The 20,066-nt window shown below is 37.8% G+C and overlaps 1 protein-coding gene and 1 long non-coding RNA gene across 2 annotated transcripts in view; one reads left to right on the top strand and one right to left on the bottom strand.

Moving 5' to 3' along the window:
- The window catches only part of LOC110257996 (uncharacterized), an 819,260-nt gene that overhangs the window by 342,850 nt on the left and 456,344 nt on the right, over window positions 1-20,066 (bottom strand). The window lies entirely within an intron of this gene.
- Window positions 13,443-14,405, top strand: LOC146401338 (olfactory receptor 10C1-like). The gene has a single exon (XM_084970331.1). The coding sequence runs from the start codon at window positions 13,443-13,445 to the stop codon at window positions 14,403-14,405; it is 963 nt and encodes a 320-aa protein (XP_084826457.1).

Here is a 20,066-nt window from a genome sequence, read left to right as displayed (position 1 = left end):
ACATATTATAAATTAGCTATGCTTCAATAAAGAAAAAATATCCTCCAAGAACCAGAGGGACACACACACACACAAACACACACACACAAACAGAAACCAGTTTGAAGGGCCTACCACTTTTCAATTTGGATATTAAGAGAAACCATGATACCAATGAACTGAAAGAAGAAAGAATTCATATTCATAAATTTTAAAAGAATAAATAGTAAAGAAGAGAAAGCTATCCTCATATTTAGGATCCTAATTAATAAACATAGAAGGAATGATAGAGTTAGAAAAACATAAATGGATGCTAAAAACTAGTGAATGAAAGTATGATGAGAGATGGGATATTTACATAGTTTAAAATATTTTCCCACAGAGTCCCCTGGTGGCCTAGAGGTTAAGGGTTCACCATGGTCACTGCTGTGAGTCAGGTTCAATCCCGGTCCCAGGAACTTTGGCATGCTACAGGCACAGCCAAAAATAAAAATCAAATAAAAATAAAATATCTCCCCACAAATTACTTGTTAATTACAAAATGAAAAGTAGTAGGCTTTACCAGAGGAAAACCTGGTGGACATCACCATAGCCAAGTCATCAATATTACCGTCGCCAATGTTGAGATAAACCAACAGTATGTGACTACTGACATGTTGCTCTAAACAGGACACAATGTCACTTCAGTCATATGCCTGCCAAAAATGCACAGCCTGACTTTTAAAATGAAGAAATATGAGACAAACTCACACTGAGATAAGTTGGGCAAAAGAGCTGGCCTGCCCTGACAAAAATATCAGATTCAGAGTTCCTGTCGTGGTTTAGCAGGTAACAAACCCAACCAGTATCCATGAGGATGTGGGCTCGATCCCTGGCCTTGCTCAGTGGCTTAAGGTTCTCCGGCTTTGCTGTGAGCTGTGGTGTAGGTCGCAGATGTGACTCAGATCCCACGTTGCTGTGGCTGTGGTGTAGGCTGCCAGCTGCAGCTCTGATTCAACCGCTAACCTGAGAAATCCATATGCCACGGGTGCAACCCTAATAAGCAAATATAGATTTCAATGAAGCTAAGGAATTGGTCCAGATTTTTAAAAGTCAAAAAGACATGATAAAAAAATGTAATTGTAATGTATACATGTAAGGATAACCTGACCCCCTTGCTGTACAGTGGGGAAATAAAAAAAAATTATAAAAAAAAAAGAAATAATATTGCATTTAAAAAAAGACATGATATCTAAATGTCTGATTCTGGACTGGGACAAAAATATTGTGAGACAATTGGAGAAATATTAATATGAACTATTGGTCAGATAATAATATTGCCTCCATATTATATTTTGTTACCTATACATTAGTTATGTAAAATAGTGTCTCTAATCTTAGGGAAAAACACTTAAGCATTTAGCAGTAAAAGGACAGGACGTCTCGACATTAGTCTCAAATGGTCCACAAAAAGAGATCATACACATAGTTGGCAGATAATGATGTATGACAGATAGATACATATATAAAGATGACAGCTAGCTAGCTACATAGATAGATAGATAGATAGATAGATAGATAGATAGATAGATAGATAGATAGATAGATAGATAGATAGGTAGATAGATAGGCAGGCAGGCAGGCAGGTAGGCAGATGGATATGATTGACAGGTGGATAATAGAATAACTATTTTAGGTAGAATATAATTATTATTGACTCTTGTTAAAAGGTTAATGGTAGTTTTGAACCACTTTTGCAATTTTTCTACAAATTTAATATTTTACCACATTAAAATTTTTTTAAGTAAATACAAAGGCTTTTTTTTACTTTTATATTTCATCCAGATATTTTTCCCTACTACAGAAAAATAACTTCTTAACTTTTGAATCCTCCTAACTCGCCCCAGGGTGACGTCTGGGTAAATAGTAACTTGAAAATCTTCTAACATAGCTACAAAGGAAAATTTCCATGGAACAAATAATCTTTTTAACAAACAGCTTTAGTTTTATTTTCAGCATTTTCATGCCATTCCTGCTTATGTGTTTATAGAAAACATAATAATTGCAATCCAAATAATCTTAAACACAGATAAAAAGATATAATGAACAATATTAATTTATTTATTATTTCAAAATATTGACACAGGGTAAAAAATATTGAGCTCCAATTAACTATTCTTATAGGAAGAATTTTATCTTCTGATTTGTTTACTCACACTCACGGCTTATTTCTTAACTGGAAATTAAAAACACAAAGAGAAATACGAAAAAAAAGGCAGACACAGGCACATCAACTTATGGGGATAATCATGATATGAACACAGCTGAAAACCTCAGGTCACTTGAACAGATCTGTGAAGTAGATGGGGAAAGCGGTGGCAGAACACATCCTAAAGGACATCTGAATATAACTGTCTTGAAAAGAGAACATTTTAGGGAAAGGAAGATAGAAGTTCTTTGAGAGAGCAAAGAAGCAAGGAAGGGTGTGAGGTTGAGGGAAATGGAGAGTGACCTGACTACTAGTGCTTAAAGCTGAAAGTGTATATGTGTATATCACAGGGCTAGAAACCTGAACAAAAGGCCTTGAGGACGTTTCTATATTCCCTTTTCTTCAGGACAATAACAGAGACAGTATTTAAACTTCGATCATAATTACTAATGTCTACAAATGTTTTTATTCTCCAACTTAGAGAAGAATTCTGAATATTTAATGAAACCATTAAATGGCTGTTCATCACTTAATACATGGTTCCCAGAGAGCTTGTTTCTTTTTTTTTTTTGTTCGTTTAACATTTCATAAACAGTTATAACTCTTAAGCAATTCTTCTCTTTCATAGGAAAGTTTTATATTGTTATTGTGACAAGCCATTTCTGCCATTCCCACACTCTTCCTTTCTTCTACTCAATGAATTTATATCTTCTTTTTCCTAAAAATTTCTCCTTTAAAATCAGTTAAATCCATGTCTCTTTTTTTTTTGGGGGGGGGGTTCTTTTTTTTTTTTTTTTGGTTTTTTAGGGCCACGCCTGTGGCATATGGAGGTTCCCAGGCTAGGGGTTGAATCAGAACTGTAGCTGCTGGCCTACACCACAGCCACAGCAACGCAGGATCCAAGCCGAGTTTGTGATCTACACCATAGCTCACAGCAACACTAGATCCTTAACCCAGTGAGCAAGGGCGGGGATTGAACCTGCTTCCTCATGGCTGCTAGTCAGATTCATTAATCACTGAGCCACAACAGGAACTCCTCACATGTCTTTTAAGAGGCATTTTGTCAAGGTTCTCTGCAACTGCTTCACAGATCTATTCACGTGAACTAAGATTTTCAGCTTGGTTCATGTCATAAGTATCCCACCAGTCAAATATCCCTCTGTCTCTCTGTGAGTGCTTGGCCTCACCCAATGAGGCCACATCACTTCTGATTCCTCACACATACAATTATTTCTCTCACATTTACAAACTGTGACTAAAAATAAAACAAAAGGAAAGAAAAAGAAACCACAGCAGGACCACATGTGGTTACCTCCTTTGAGGGCTCTTTTTTTTATTTTATTTTTTTCATTATACGCATGGATGGAACTAGAGACTCTCACCCTGAGTGAAGTAAGTCAGAAAAAGAAAGTCAAATACCATATGATATCACTTATATCTGGAATCTAATATACGGCACAAATGAGGTCTCTTAATTGCTCACGTTTTATAAGTACCATTCTTGAAAAAGATGTTAGCAGCAGTAGATAGTGAATTTCAACAGGAAAGGCAGAAACAGTTTGGCCCCAAGGTTGTAAGACTGATTCAAGCCCTAAACTCAAATTCATTAACTAGTTGACACACTAATCTAGACTATTTTCTACAGCTCAGAAACTATACTAGACAATCAGACAGTACATTGCTGAAAAAGAATTTGGGGGGAGTTCCCTCATGGTGCAGCAGGTTAAGGCTGCAGTGTTGTCACTGCAGTAGCTCAGGCCACTGCTGTGGTGTGTGTTTGATTCCTGGCCTGGGAACTTCCACATGCTGCAAGTACAACAAGAAATAAAAGGAATAATTTTTGTAATGAAACCAAAATTTAAATAAAGAATTATTAAGTTATGAGAGAACTCTAAAAGATACCTTGGACCAAGCAATAGCATCCAAGAAAGAACAAACGTGGAAGAGGGGATTCCTCCCCAAGGTTGAAGTTCAGACCACACCAAGAAGGTGTGGTTGAAGCCCAGTGGATGCTGAAGAAGTTCACCATGGCCGAATTAAAAAAACAGTGATGGCCAAATAAATGAAGCAGATTATTTCACTTAGAGGTCACTGCCATTTGAGGGATGATGAGAAAATGCAAAGTTTTTTTTATAATCTCTAGAAAGGGAGAGAGTAGCTCATGAGAAAGGTAAACCCAAATGCTATCATTACTTCTTTTGATGCAGATGTAATTTTCTTATTCTTCATAAAGTTGCCTGAATAACTTAGTACATTAATTAAAAACAGCTGTGAGATATACTGATCTGTCGCATGAACCATTCTTCAGCATTCTTAAAGAATTTAGAAGGGATAGGAGATAAGAGACAAAAAATAAAACTACCAGGTGTAAGAAAAGAAAGGTAGCAACTTTACAGTTAAATTTATTCTTACAAGGGAGAGGATAATAAAGACCTCAACAAAGACTGTTCTTTTGGGCTGTGGAATGAAATATCTCGGTTTTTAAAAATATGACATGATGGAGGAAATGGTGATGGACATGAGTTTCGCCTCCCCATCCCCATATCACTGGTCAGCTGTCTTTGTTCTTATATTTGTCCTTTAATACCCTTACCTAGGGCATGCCTAACACTCAAACAACTCCTTTCACTAAATCCCCTTTCTGTGTCTGTCCATATTCCCTCTCTTTGCCCAGCTGATGCCTCTTTATGTAGGGACCAACCTGATCTCTGGTTTTCATCTCTTTCACATCACCAACATAAAGGGATGGCTGGATGCATGCACCATAGAGTCTAGTCTACTGCATCACACTAGGAAAGCAGAGTCTGAAAATTACTATGGTTATCATGCTACACAACAGAGAATTCTGAGTCTATTAAAAGATCTGGTTTAGCAGGGAAGAGGGGCTCATTAGAGCATTTAGTGTCTCAGGGGATAGACCCCTTCTCCTAGAGCAAATGGAGTTTTATGGAAACAAAAGAATAATGGGACATGCTTTCCTTGACTGGGGCCATTGGGAGGGTAAATCCCAAAGTGGTAAGTAATGCCCTTCAAGGAGTTGTCCTGGTTACAACAGTTGCTGAGGAATACCTTCAACATGATACACTGTTGCCCAAAGAAAACAATGACTCTACAGACCAACCTTCACTGATGAACATGCTCATGAAGCTGTCTTTATAGGGAGGGGAATAGGTTGCCCTGAAATTTCTTCCCCAATTCCTCATCCTGCTAAGGGCCACATTTGAGGAATAACTTGTTAGAGGTGGTCTAAGTGGGGGAATAGGGAGCATGAGACATTTGAAAAATGGGATACCTAAAAACTAAATTGGGAGCTCCCATCATGGCTCAGTGGTTAATGAACCCGACTAGCATCCATGAGTCATCCATAAGGTTTGCTCAGTGGGTTAAAGGATCCGGTGTTGCTATGAGCTGTGGTATAGGTTAGAGACCCAGCTCAGATCTGGTGTTGCTGTGGCTGTGGTCTAGGCTGGCAGCTATAGCTCCAATTTGACCCCTAGCCTGGGAACATCCATATGCCGTGTGTGCAGCCCTAAAAAGCAAAAAAGAAAAAAAAAAACCTACATTGTATATTATTGCTTTATTAACTAGAGTTAATTGTCTCCACCTAACTTCTCTAATTTCAAGGACATGTTTAGCCCTGCAAAAGTATTAAAAATAATCTTCAAAGACCATTCAAACTATAACACAGAAGGTAACCACCAAAATTCTGAAAACATAACTATTTAAAAATTCCAACTTATACAACTAAACAACAAAAAAGCCAACAACACAATGGAAAAATGGGCAAAAGACCTGAATAGACAATTCTCCAAGGAAGATATGCAGATGGCCAACAAACACATGAAAAAAATGCTCAACATCCCTCATTGTTAGAGAAGTACAAATCAAAACTACCACGAGATACCACCTCTCACCTTCAGACTGGCCATCATTAATAAGTCCACAAATGACAAATGCTGGGCAGGGTGTGGAGAAAAGGGAACCCTCCTGCACTGTTGGTGGGAATGTAAGCTGGTACAACCACTATGGAGAACAGTATGGAGGTACCTTAGAAAACTATACATAGAACTACCACATGACCCAGCAATCCCACTCTTGGGCATATATCCAGACAAAACTTTCCTTGAAAAAGACACATGTACTCGCATGTTCATTGCAGCTCCATTCACAATACCCAAGACATGGAAACAACCCAAATGTCCATTGACAGACAATTGGATTAGGAAGATGTGGTATAGATACACAACGGAATACTACTCGGCTATAAAAAAAAAAAACAAAATAAGGCCATTTGCAACCACGTGGATGGAACTAGAGACTCTCATCCTGAGTGAAGTAAGTCAGAAAGAGAAAGACAAATACCATATGACATCACTGATATCTGGAATCTAATATACAGCACAAATGAACCTTTGCACAGAAAAGAAAATCAGGGATTCGGGAATAGACTTGTGGTTGCCTAGGGGAGGGGGAGGGTTGGAATGGATTGGGAACGTGATGTGAATAGATGCAGACTATTGCTTTGGAGTAAATTAGCAATGAGATCCTGCTGTTAAGCACTGAGAACTAGATCTAGTCAACTATGATGGAGCATGATGATGTGAAAAAAAAGAACGTCTATATGTATGTGTAACTGGGTCATTATGCTGTACAGTAGGGAAAAAAATGTGTTGGGGAAATAACAATAAAAAGATAAAAATAAATTTAAAAAACAAATAAAAATAAATAAATTTTCCAAAACATTTTTATGAGTAATTTCCCATGATGTCTTGTCAAGGGATTTACCATAATATATAAAAAATAAAATAAGACTATATCCAAGAACTGACATGTTACTGTAAAAATATCTGATGAGGTTATGAATTCATAAACATTTTTAAATCATTACACTGTTTCTAGCGAATATATGCCATCTATAGAAAGAAAATCTGGGTTTGGAAATTATAATAAGATTACATTTTTTATTAAGTGGAGTTGACTTACAATGTTGAACCAATTTCTGCTATAAAGCAAAGGGACCCAGCCATACTTATATAAATACATTCTTTTTCTCATATTATCTTCCCATCATGTTCTGTCACAAGAAACTGAGTATAGTTCCCTGAGCTCTACAGTAGGACCTCATTGCTTATCCATTAGAAATGTAATAGTTTGCATCTACCAACCCCAAACTCCTAGTCCATCCCACTCCCCCTTCCCCCTTGGCAACCACAAGACTGTTCTCCAAGTCTCTGAGTCTGTTTTGGTTTTGTCGATACGTTCATTTGTGCTATATTTTAGATTGCACATCTAAGTGATATCATTTTAAAAATTGTGATTTTAAGAGAGCAATTGGGTATTTTGCTGTCTGTTTAAGACAGGTACCAGAAAACAGTCTTTATGTGTCCTTGGTCCTGATTGTTGTACAAATTCCACAAGGAAAAGACACAAACATTTTCCACAGTGCTTAGTACATAATTACTCCATACATGTGAGCTACTATTACCATCGCGGTGAATTTTAACTTGAACTGATATTTTAACAAACAACTCTACTTTAATTCTCTGTTATTCTTTATTTTGGATATTTAAAATATTACACATACATAGAAAACCTATATTCCCACAACTCAGAATCATCAACTATTACTTTTGTCATATTTATTTCCAGCATTTTGTAGCACATAAAATGCCAGAGGCCTGCTCAGGTGGCCAGGGAGTGTACACTTTCCCGATAGGAGATGGACAGCATCGGCGAATGTACATAGGGAGACAGCCTCTTTGTCCCTTCTTTCAGGGCACTGGACTGCTCACATTTTATTGGCATAAGTGGTTGATTATACGGACAGTTTTTTACTACAGATTACATCACAGTGTTAAAAGTACATTGGTTAACTATTACATGGTATAGCAGCTATACATCATGTTCTAAGATCTTTATCTTAACTAAACTTAGTGAATACAATTTAAGGGCAATTAGGTACAATACACCATGTGGAAAGGAGGAGACTCAGTACAAATCATCCCATGGCCAGCCAGTCTTTACAATTTGAAGAGGTCACAGACACAAGAATTTGGTACTCACAAATCTTGCTTTTAGACAGGTGCTTATCTTTAAAGCATTATGGCAGGGAGACAGTATAAGAAAATATAAACCAACTTAACTAGCTATCACTTAAAAGCTTTTAAAATCAAGGACAAAACTCACAGCTGGGTTTCATGGATAATATATGTCTAACTTCTATGAACCTCATTAAAATCCTAACTCTAAAGTTTACTGTATAACTAGTTAGTAGATAAACACTATATTTTACCTAAGTCGGATTTAAATAGGGGAAAGTCCTTCAGGATGAAATTCTTATTATATTATTGCTGTAACTTTGCTAAGTCACAAATCACCACAGGAAAATAAGAATGGAAAATAAGAATAATAAGTAAATAATCAGGAAAGACTGAGGAAAACTGAATAACAAATAAAACGACAGGAAAGACCAGGTCACCCGAGAAGCAATCCATGTTCTCCAGCGTAAACATGGAAATTGTTTTCCCGGGAAAGCCCCAATTCTTCCCCATCAACATCAAAATGAGAGCTGTGTAACCTGAGGCCTGCCCTCGGCTTGTCCAGTACAGGCAGGCTTTCATCCTGACCAGAAGCCCACCTTCGGCTTGTACCATTCAGGTGAGCTCCCTTCCTTGGTTAGGAACCTGCCTTCAGGTTTTTCTGCCATCAGGCAAGGTCCTTTTTCTGAGTCCCTGTATCTCCTCAGCTCCCCGCAATAAAATATCACAGAGGGAGTTCCTGTCACGGCGCAGTGGTTAACGAATCCAATTAGGAACGATGAGGTTGAGGGTTTGATCCCTGGCATTGCTCAGTGGGTTAAGGATCCGGCATTACCTTGAGCCGTGGTGTAGGTTGCAGACGCGGCTCGGATCCTGCATTGCTGTGGCTCTGTGGCTCTGGGGTAGGCCGGCAGCTGTAGCTCCAATTAGACCCCTAGCCTGGGAAACTCCATATGTGGCCCAAGAAATAGCACAAAAAAAAAATATATATATATCACAGAGAAAATCAGTGTCCTTTCTAACCATCATTCTCTGAACCAAAAACCAACCCAGAGACAACTACTATTATGAGCTTGGCATGTATCATTCCAGTTCCGTTCAATGTATATCAAATATTATGTATGTAATAAATATTTAAATATTAATATTATTACATGGTTATATATTCAGAGTTTAAATTTTCCTACTGGGGAGAGAATTTAAACAGGGATCCAATACGAGCAGAAAAACCCAGTTATCAAAAGGTGGGAAATGCCCAACAACCTAGGCTAGAGAAGTTTGTACAAAGTTCCAATGTTTTTCATACTGTGGTCACTAGATCTGTAGGAGAATATTTAGCTTCTGTCAATCTCCTGGAAGTTTTTTTTCTGGACCCCAAAGCTTGATCAGCCACTGAGGGATGGGGCTGGTGGTATAGCAGAGACCCAGAAAAGAGACATTTGAGAAGAAGAAATACATGGCTGTGTACAGACATGAGTCCAGGTACAACAAGATAAGGATGTACAGGTTGCCTACAATGTCAACAAGTACAACATCAAGATAACCACAAAAAGTATTATCTCCAGATGAGACCAATTAGAAAAACCCTGTAGAACAAAGTACCCTCGACAAGTTGCATCGATTTTTTTTCCGTTGTCACTCATTTCTTATTATCTGGGGAGAGAATCCCAGAAAAATACTAACTGCTTCAATATCATGTGATGTGAATCTTACTTATGTCATTTTCATAATTATTTTGATGACTACTTCTTTAAATTCAAACTAAATTGTAAATCTCAGTATTTCATATTAATAGTATACAGGGGTCAAATATTTGGCTAGATTTCACTTGAATTACTATCACATTGTGCATACAGTCTGTCATAGCAGTAATCTATAATATGGGTTATTCGTATTTTACCATTGATTTGCTTTTACTTTCATTTTTTTCATTTTATTTTTTATTAAAGTGTAGTTGATTTACAGTGCTGTATACATTTCTGCTGGACAGCAAGGTGACCAGTCATACATATATATATACACATGACTTTTCTCACACTATCTTCCATCATGGTCCCAAATCCCAAGAGATTGGATTAAGTTCCCTGTGCTGTGCTGAAACTCAACTTCTTCATCGTTAACAAAGAAACTAATGTATCGCTGATTAATTGTGATGATTAAACTAAAACTGCAATGACATGTAAAGCACCTAAAATACTGCATGTTCAATCAATGCTATTTCATTACTTGTAGAAATAGAGGAGTATTTATCCAGGAATATTGACACTAGAAGCAGCCAAACTACGGCATCTTTGTCAAAGCATTTTCTCAAGCATCTCTTTTTTAAAACAGTAATTTTTATTTTCTCCATTATAACAGGTTTGCAGTGTTCTGTCAATTTTCTACCGTACAGCTAAGTGACCCAGTCACACATGCACATATACGTTCTTTTTCTCACATTATCCTCCATCATACTCCATCATGAGTGACTAGGTTTAGTTCCCAGCGCTATACAGAAAGATCCTCTTGTTTTTACATTACCTTTTATATTTATTTATTTTGCTACCTAAATGTTCATAACCAACAACAAATAGAGGCATTTGAAATTCCTCAGAGAGAAAATAAAACTACTTCCTGACCCTCTTGTTAGAAGAAAATATCTCTCAGGAGAAGGGAAGCATGATAAGGATTCAGAAACAAGGAGAAGAAATGAAGTAAAACATACTCACATTCCTTTTTTTCAGGATGAGAAAGGTTCAAATATATTATGTAATCAGCACAACCCTACATGCTTGTGTGTGTCTGTGTGTGTGTGTGTGTGTGTGTGTGTGTGTGTGTGTGTGTGTGACTCTGTGTGTGTGTGTGTGTGTGTGTGTGTGGCTGAGGGCACTGTGAGGAAGGACATAATGCTCTCTCAGGAGACACAGTCTTCCTGGCATCAGACATGGTTCTGACTACAACAAAAGCTTCTCAGTGCTTAGTTTTAGAAGTAAGGATTGGGGAGATTTACATCCTCTGAATTTGGGGAGGTTATAAGGAGACTGTGCAGACAAAATAGGAAGTGGCTCATCAGAAGCAAATACCATCTACTTTCTTCCCTCAAATATTATGAGTAAAGTATGTGATATAACTGAGGTCTTAACAGTGCTGTGGAAGATGGTGAATTAAAGCTTGAAAATGAATAGCCAGCATTCAAAGCATTATTCACTTCTGGACATTATTTTAATCGGATAGATTCACCCCTCTCTGAAGACTTGCCAGTACTCCTGTCATAAAACTACTGTAAGTTGTTCTAAACTATTTACTTTACAGCAAACAGATATATGTCTTATCTTCGGGTAATTGGAAATGCCTCGATTATCCTGTAATCAAATGATAAAATAGTTTCTGCTGGGTTATATTAAGGCATCACTCAGCTAGATGTTAGGTCCTCGATGAAATAACTACGGATAAATGGTGGAAAGCAATGGGAAATCATCTCTGCCATATTCAATGGCCAGTTTATTTAAATTGTACCTATGATTCAAGCATTTTAGAAATGACCATTTCAGAATAATGGAGACTAATATTTACTGAGTTTTTCTTATATTCCAGGCACTGCACTAAGCGTTTCAGGTAAAATATCTAGTAATGTATCACATGATTTCCTCTGGCTGATAGGAACTAAAGAAACATTTCATCATGACAATAGAGACTAATAAGGGACTGAGTCAGTTAAGCAACAGTTCTAGGTATGTGGAGCTGGCTCCAAATGAATCACTTCTGCTGGGTTATTTCCAAAGCAGAGCTGTAGACAAGGTACATGTCTTGGATCTTAGGCTGGGTAAGCTGGCACATGAAGAAAGCCACGAGCTATTGAAATGATCTTGTCTCTCTCCTCTATTTACTTTTTCATACATCCACCTATCACTGAAACTCCATCTCAAGATTTGAACCTGCAGAATCTTGTCAATGTTCAACGGCCACTTGATCTGTCATCACATTGAGTAGGAATCTACAAACACAGTTCATCATTTGCATAAAACTCCTATATCTTTAGATTAGAAGCATGGTGCATTATTTGGTTGATGGCTGATTCTTAATATAGGTTATTTTTATAGACTGGCACTATTAGGGAATATTGCACACAGTGTCCAATGAGTCCGTTAACATGACATTTCTACAGGGCAAGAATTTTCGAGGGTGATAAAGTGCATGTTAATTTCTTATTTTGTTTTTTGTTTCTTTCTTTTTAAGGCTGCACTGACAGCATATGGAAGTTCCCAGGCCAGGGGTCAAATCAGAGCTGCAGCTGTCAACCTGACAGCCACAGTAAGGCAGGATCCAAGCCACATCTGCAACCTACACCACAGCTCACAGCAAGTGAGCCACTGAGTAAGGCCAGACATCAAATCCATGTCCTCATGGGCATTAACTGGGTTCGTTTTCCACTGCCGGCAGCCGTAGCTCCAACTGGACCCCTAGCATGGGAACCTCCATATGCTGTGGGTGTGGCCCTGAAAAGCAAAAGAAAGAAAGAAAATATTTGGGGTTCAAAGAAATACATAAACTATTGTCTCTATTTTCTTTGCCACAACCTTAACTGAATTGTGGTGCCACATAGAAAAGAGAAATATTAAATTATATTAAGGTAATTAATAACAACAAAAGGGAAATGTTTCTAAATGCTTTAGTATAAGTGTAAATGCATTATAATAGAATACCTGATGTGTGAGAACATTTTTCAGCAGTCATAGATGCTAAGGGTCCCTGTAATCATATAATGTTTGTTATTTCATATTTAATAATTCTGAATAGGTCCATTTATTTCTGTTCTTCTTTCCTTCTTTGTTGAATCCAGGACCTACAACAGAAACTGAAAAATACTTTAAAAATACACTGTGCTCAATAAATACTTCTTGATAAATGAGTAAAGAAAGCAAGTCAGTGGCTAAAGAATAGGAAAGAAATAGGTAGGTATGGGAGGACCTTATCTGGTAGTATTTGACAACTGGTAAAATGAAGGGATGAGAGAATTTTACTAAACTGTTTTCCATTTCATGCCTGCTGACTAGATTATTTACGACAAATCAACTAGGAGAGTGAACATGGAATAGGATTTGGTTTCAAGATGAGGGTAACTTCCAAACTTTGAATTTTAGAATAGCAGAAAAGAAATCTATCTCTCTGACTCAAGAGAGCTTGTTAAGAGTAAGAGAAAGATTCAGATTTCTATGTGAAAGACTCCTGATGATGACCTTGCCTTCTTTTTTTCAGGCATGACCTTCAACTGTTCCTTGTGGCAGGACAACAGCATGTCTGTCAAACGCTTTGCCTTTGCCAGATTCTCTGAGGTCACTGAACAGTGTTTCCTTTTGTTTACCCTCATCCTGCTCATGTTCTTAGCATCACTGGCGGGCAATGCTCTCATAGCCACTGCCATCTGGACCAACCGGGTCCTCCACACCCCCATGTACTTCTTCCTGGCCAACCTGTCTCTCTTGGAGATTGGCTACACGTGCTCTGTCATACCCAAGATGCTGCAGAACCTTGTGAGCGAGGCCCGAGGAATCTCTCGGGAGGGGTGTGCTACACAGATGTTTTTCTTCGCATTTTTTGGTATCAGTGAGTGCTGTCTCTTGGCCGCCATGGCTTTTGACCGCTATATGGCCATATGCTCCCCACTTCACTATGCAACACGAATGAGTCGTGGAGTGTGTGTCCATCTGGCAATGGTTTCTTGGGGAGTGGGATGCATGGTAGCCTTGGGCCAGACCAACTATATTTTCTCCCTGGACTTCTGTGGCCCCTGTGAAATAGACCACTTCTTCTGTGACCTCCCCCCTATCCTGGCACTTGCCTGTGGGGATACCTCCCATAATGAGGCTGCAGTCTTTGTTGCAGCCACCCTTTGCATTTCCAGCCCATTTTTACTCATCATTGCTTCTTATGGCAGAATTCTAGCTGCCGTGCTCAGCATGCCCTCACCTGAGGGTCGCCAAAAAGCTCTTTCCACCTGTTCTTCCCACTTACTTGTAGTAACACTCTTCTATGGCTCAGGATCTGTCACCTACTTGAGACCCAAGGCTAGCCATTTGCCAGGAATAGATAAACTCCTAGCCCTCTCCTATACCGTGGTGACATCCATGCTCAACCCCATCATCTACAGTTTACGGAACAAGGAAGTCAAGGCAGCCCTTAGGAGAACTCTGGGCAAGAAAAAAGTATTGGCTCATAGGTAGATACCAGAGGACCACAAAAATGGCTCTTTGAAAAAGATGCAAAACCAACATAAGAGGAAAGAAAGAAAGATGAAATAAAAGGAAAGCAGGAAGGAGGGAAGGAAGATCTAGTCACTTACTATAGAACATGGTGGGGGATAATGCGAGAAAAAGAATGTACACATGCGTATGACAGGATAACCGTGCTGTACAGCAGAAATTGACAGAAAATGTAAATCAACTATCATTTAAAATTATCTAAAAAAGAAAGAGAGAAAGATAGAGAGGAAGGAAGGTAGGAAGGAAGGAAGGAAAGAGAGAGAGAGAGAGAGAAAGAAAGAAAGAAAGAAAGAAAGAAAGAAAGAAAGAAAGAAAGAAAGAAAGAAAACGAAAGAAAGAGAAAAGGACAGAGGGAGGGAGAACCGTACTTGTCAATCCGTTTTGTAAGAACCTTCTTGAATAACAGTGATTGTTATTTTGGAGATACCTCTGTACTCACAGTTAAAGTTCTCATTACCAAATTCCGGAAGGAAGTTGGCTACCAAAGAATTTTAATAGATGAGTCCAACACTAGACAGGTTTCCCAAAATGTTCCCATTTAGGCTAAAGTATAGGTTAAAAGGACAAATTGCCAGATTACATCTCAGAAGCCTAGCAAGTTCTCACTCTAAATTCTTAGGCATTTTCTAGCCCCTGAGAGATCCGTATAACTTCTGTGGTGGTCACTGGGGTAGTGCTTCCACATATGTGTGTCCCACATGGCTCTTTATGCCCTATTAGCTCTGTGATGTGTGTTACTTTCTTCCATAAAAATGTTTAAAATTCTTCAACCTTAATTATTGGTACATGACATAGAGTTAAATAGTTCCTTTTTGAGTTGTGCATACTGTAAAAATATGTAACATCCAAAAAAAGAAAATTATTAAAATTTAAAAGTAATCCAAAAGCTCCCCCCACAAAAAAAAAAATCAGAAGTATCTGTTGCAGAATTTTAAAAGAAAATTACAGGAAATTTTCACCAGAGTCTTCATGGTGAAACTTTTTTTCAAAAGAAGGAGAACACCTATTTAACTTCTAGGATGGAAGAAGAAAACTGAACTAACACTAAATAATATAAATAATTTTAAATTTATGATCATTATACAACTACAGATGTGATAAATTCATTTGAGTAATAAAAAAAAAAGATTTACATATGTTCAGATGATTCCTGACCAAATATATTTGGAAATCATCCGAAAACTTGCTCTTAAGATAAGTGGACATCGTTATAACACAGTCTAGTCGCTTGAGGCATCTATAGGAACATTACCTTGGCTTTGAACGTTTCGTTCTCAGGGAGGTGCTGTGATCTATGAGAGATTCTCAGCTACCCACATAGCAGTGGGTATAGGACAAGGAATGGAGAACTGTGACAGCTACCGTGACAACCTACAGCATAGGATGAATGAGTTCTGGGGATCTAACACACAGCATGGTGACGGTAGTTAATAACACTGAATTATGTACTTGAAGTTTGCTAACAGAACGGATCTTAACTCTTCTGACCACACACATACACAAAAGATACCATGTGAGCAATGATCTTAACTCGATCGTGGTGGTCATCTCACAGTGGATACATACATCGAGGGATATATATTTGATATATGTATCATCACATTATACACCTTAAGTCTTCACAATTTTATTTGTCGATTTCATCTCAATAAAGCTGGAAAAGAAAAAGAAGATGTGGTAATTCTCCAGTCACGGAATGATAGTGATGGTTAGTTACTAATGACAGAGATGTCTGTTTTGCCAGATATGCCCATTTTACCAAAAGCTATCTGATTCACTGAAGACCAAAACAAAACACACTGTTTTTTTTATTTATATCTGTGTTCAGTTAATTAAGAATAGAAATATTCTGAAAATGCAAAAAATAGCCAATTAACAATTATGCTACAGAAATAGGCAGGAATTATCTGCAGGCATCAGAGATTATTATTTATAAATATGTTGACTAATCGACAAAAAAAGAATTTTTTTTTTGTCTTTTTGCTATTTCTTGGGCTGCTCCCGCGGCATATGGAGGTTCCCAGGCTAGGGGTCGAATCAGAGCTGTAGCCACTAGCCTACGCCAGAGCCACAGCAACGTGGGATCCAAGCCGCATCTGCAACCTACACCACAGCTCACCGCAACGCCGGATCTTTAACCCACTGAGCAAGGGCAGGGACCAAACCCGCAACCTCATGGTTCCTAGTCAGATTTGTTAACCACTGCGCCACGACGGGAACTCCAAGAAAAAAAGAATGATTTTTAAAAATTAAAACCAGTTAAAAATGATTTTGTAGCATGAACTTTTGTGTTTAGTTTACTAATTTTGATAATTTTATACACTTAAAAAGATCAAAAACTAGACAATTACATGTAAGAGAATAAGATTAAAATACTTCCCCACATCATATTCAAAAATAAATTCCAAATAGACTAAAGACTTTAACGTAAGACCTGAAACTCAAAAAACAAAACCTGGAACCATCAAACTCCTAGAAGAGTACACAGGCAGAACGCTCTAATGACATAAATCATAGCAATATTTTTTTGGATCCACATGCTCAGGCAAAAGAAATAAAAGCAAAAACAAGTAAACAGGACTAATTAACTTTAAAAGCTTTCACATGCAAAGAAAATGAGCTGCAAAAAAAGGACAACCTACTGAATAGGAGAAAATACTCAAGCCTATATGATAAGGGGCTAACATTCAAAATACCTAAAAAGCTCATACAACAAATATCAGAAAATGAACAACTCAGTCAAAAAATGGGTGGAAGATCTGAAGAGACGTTTTTCCAAAGAAGACATATAGATGGCTAATAGGCATATGAAAAGATGCTCAACATCACTCATTATTAGATTAATGTAAATCAAAACTACAATGAGATGTCACCTCACACCTATCAGAATGTCAGTCATCAAAAACCACACAAATAATAAATATTGGTGAGGAAACAGAGAAAAGGGATCCCTTTCCCATTCTGGGTAGGACTATAAATTGGTACAGCCACTACGAAAACATTATGGAGATGTCTCAAAAAATTAAAAATAGAACTACCACATGATCCAGCAATTCCATTTCGGGGTAGATACCAAAAGAAAACAAAGACACGAATTTGAAAAGATACAGGCACCCTAATGTTCAGAGCAGCATTATTTACAATAGCCCAGAAATGACAGCAAACGTAGTATCGATGAACACTTGAATGGATGAAGGGGATAAAGAAGACACATTGATGTGACACATTTACACACACTTCTTCTCATCACTTATATGTGGAATCTAAAAAATTAAACAAATCAATGTGTAAAACAAGACAGAAACAGATTCACAAACATAGACAACAAACTAGTGGCTCCCAATGAAAAGAGGGAAGAGGGGAGGGGCAAGAGAAGGGTATGAGATTAATGGATACAAACTACTATGTACAAAACAGATAAGAAACCAGGTTTTATTGTCTAACACATGGAATTACAGCCATTTTCTTGCAACAATTTTAACAGAGTATAACCTGTAAAAGTAGTGAATCACTATACTGTACACTTGAAACTCCTTCTAATATTCTAAAACACCTATACTTCAAAAAATAATTTTTAAAAAAGCAGAAAAAGATAGCACTAACAGCTATGTGGATATCAGAGCATATAGACATAAAGACAAGAATTGTTACTATGGTCAAAAAAATTATGATGATAAATTTAGTCTATCCATCAAGAAGATCTAACAAACACGGATGCATCCAACAAAAGATTGCCCAAGTACATAATATAAAAAGTAACAGAACTAATTGGAGAAATGGTTAATTCCACAATAACTGCTGCACTTCAGTACCCCACTTAAAATAATGGATGGAAAAATTAGACAGAATAACAGCAAGGAAAGAGAGAGCCAAACAAGGTAAACAAAACTAACATATACGGAGCACTTCATTCAAAAAAAGCAGAATAGATATATTTCTCATTGCATAAGGAACATTCTACAGAATAGATCATTAGGCCATGAAACAACTCACAATAAATTTAAAATGACTGAAAGGGGAGTTCCCGTAGTGGCTCAGTGGTACCAAACTCAACTAGAATCCATGAGGATGCGGGTTCCATCCTTGGCCTCGCTCACCGGGTTAAGGATCTGGCATTGCTGTGAGCTGTGGTGTAGGTCACAGATGCAGCTTGGATTCTGGGTTGCTGTGGCTGTAGGTAGGATGGCAGCTGCAGCTCTGATTCGATCCCTAGCCTGGAGATTTCCATATGCCATAGATGCAGCCCTTAAAAAAATTAAGTTGACTGAAAGTATATCCTCTAAACATGACTGAATGAAATTAGAATAAGTAACAAAAATATTGACAAACATATGGGCATGTAGAAATTAAACAATGTACTTCTAAATAATAAATCAAAGGAAATTTCAAGGGAAATAACCAAATACTTTGAGAATAATCAAAACAGAAACAACATGCCAAAACATAGAAAATGCAGCAAAAGTATATCAGATAGCATTTTGTAGAAAAAAGAAAAATGGGAGTTCCCGTCATGGCTCAGTGGTTAACGAATCTGACTAGGAACCATGAGGTTGCAGGTTCGATTCCTGGCCTTGCTCAGTGGGTTAGGCATCCGGCGTTGCCACGGCTATGGTGTAGGCCGGCAGCAATAGCTCCAATTAGACCCCTAGCCTGGGAACCTCCATGTGCCGCGAGTGCGGCCCTAGAAAAGACAAAAAAAAAAAAAAAGAAAAGAAAGAAAGAAAGAAAGAAAGAAAGAAAAATGTTTTAAGTATCGGTTTGTCAATTTCTCCACCATGAGAAAGTCTGTGTGTGTAAAAATCAAGTGAAATAATAATATGCATAAGATGATTCCATTGTAATTTTTTAGTTACTATTGTCATAAAATTTACATCTTTCAGAGGGAATCAGAATGTAAAATAACTTGGAAAATAATCTTTTGATGAAACTTAAAAGATTATGCTATAGAGAGACTAAGAAGTAAATTCACATTGGGTATCCCTTCTTAGAAGGGGTGTTTAAGCTCAAAACTGAAAGACAGGAAGGAGCTAGCCATGATGAAGTCAAGAGAAGAGCATTTTAGGTAGAAGAAATGGCAATTCAAAAGTTCTGAAGCATGGAATGATGCTGGTCTGTTTGTAAATGGAGACTTATATCAGCTATAATAGATGGCACACCCACCTGGGAAAATGAGGGAAGCTGAAAAAAGGAAATATTGATCAAAGGTGTGAGAAGGATTTAGAACCCCTACAAGGGGTGTCTATATGGGTACTGTACATGCACTACCCTGGAACTAGCCACAATGGACGTCTGTCACACACCCAAGGCCTGAAGCAACAAAGTGGGGAAGTGGTACTGGAAACCAGAAAAAAAGAAACCGTAATACACAGCTATCTCCAAGAGCTATGACTTTTGCCTGAGCAATACAGGCTGCCTCATGTGTCCCAGCTGAGAGGGAGCCAAGGGAAAATAAACCAAACTAGCTGTTCTCTCTTTCTCTAATCCTCAACTCATGACCCTCATTGGCTGAATCCAGACAGAAGCCACATATCAAGGACTCCTTTGATTCAGACTTTTGAGTAGAGCATAGAGTTCAACATACATAGTGGGATAAAGAGTGGATCTGGGCGAGGGAGGAAAGAC

This window comes from Sus scrofa, chromosome 7, assembly GCF_054392235.1.
Source record: "Sus scrofa isolate SSC_HxYL_T2T_F1_AM1 chromosome 7, Sscrofa_HxYL_maternal_Yorkshire_Landrace_v2.0, whole genome shotgun sequence".
Taxonomy (NCBI): domain Eukaryota; kingdom Metazoa; phylum Chordata; class Mammalia; order Artiodactyla; family Suidae; genus Sus; species Sus scrofa.
This window is presented reverse-complemented; position numbering and strand designations above follow the sequence as displayed.

What these genes read in the sequence shown, in the direction of transcription:
- LOC146401338 (XM_084970331.1), top strand. Translation starts at nt 13,443, where the DNA reads ATGACCTTCAACTGTTCCTTGTGGCAGGACAACAGCATGTCTGTCAAA.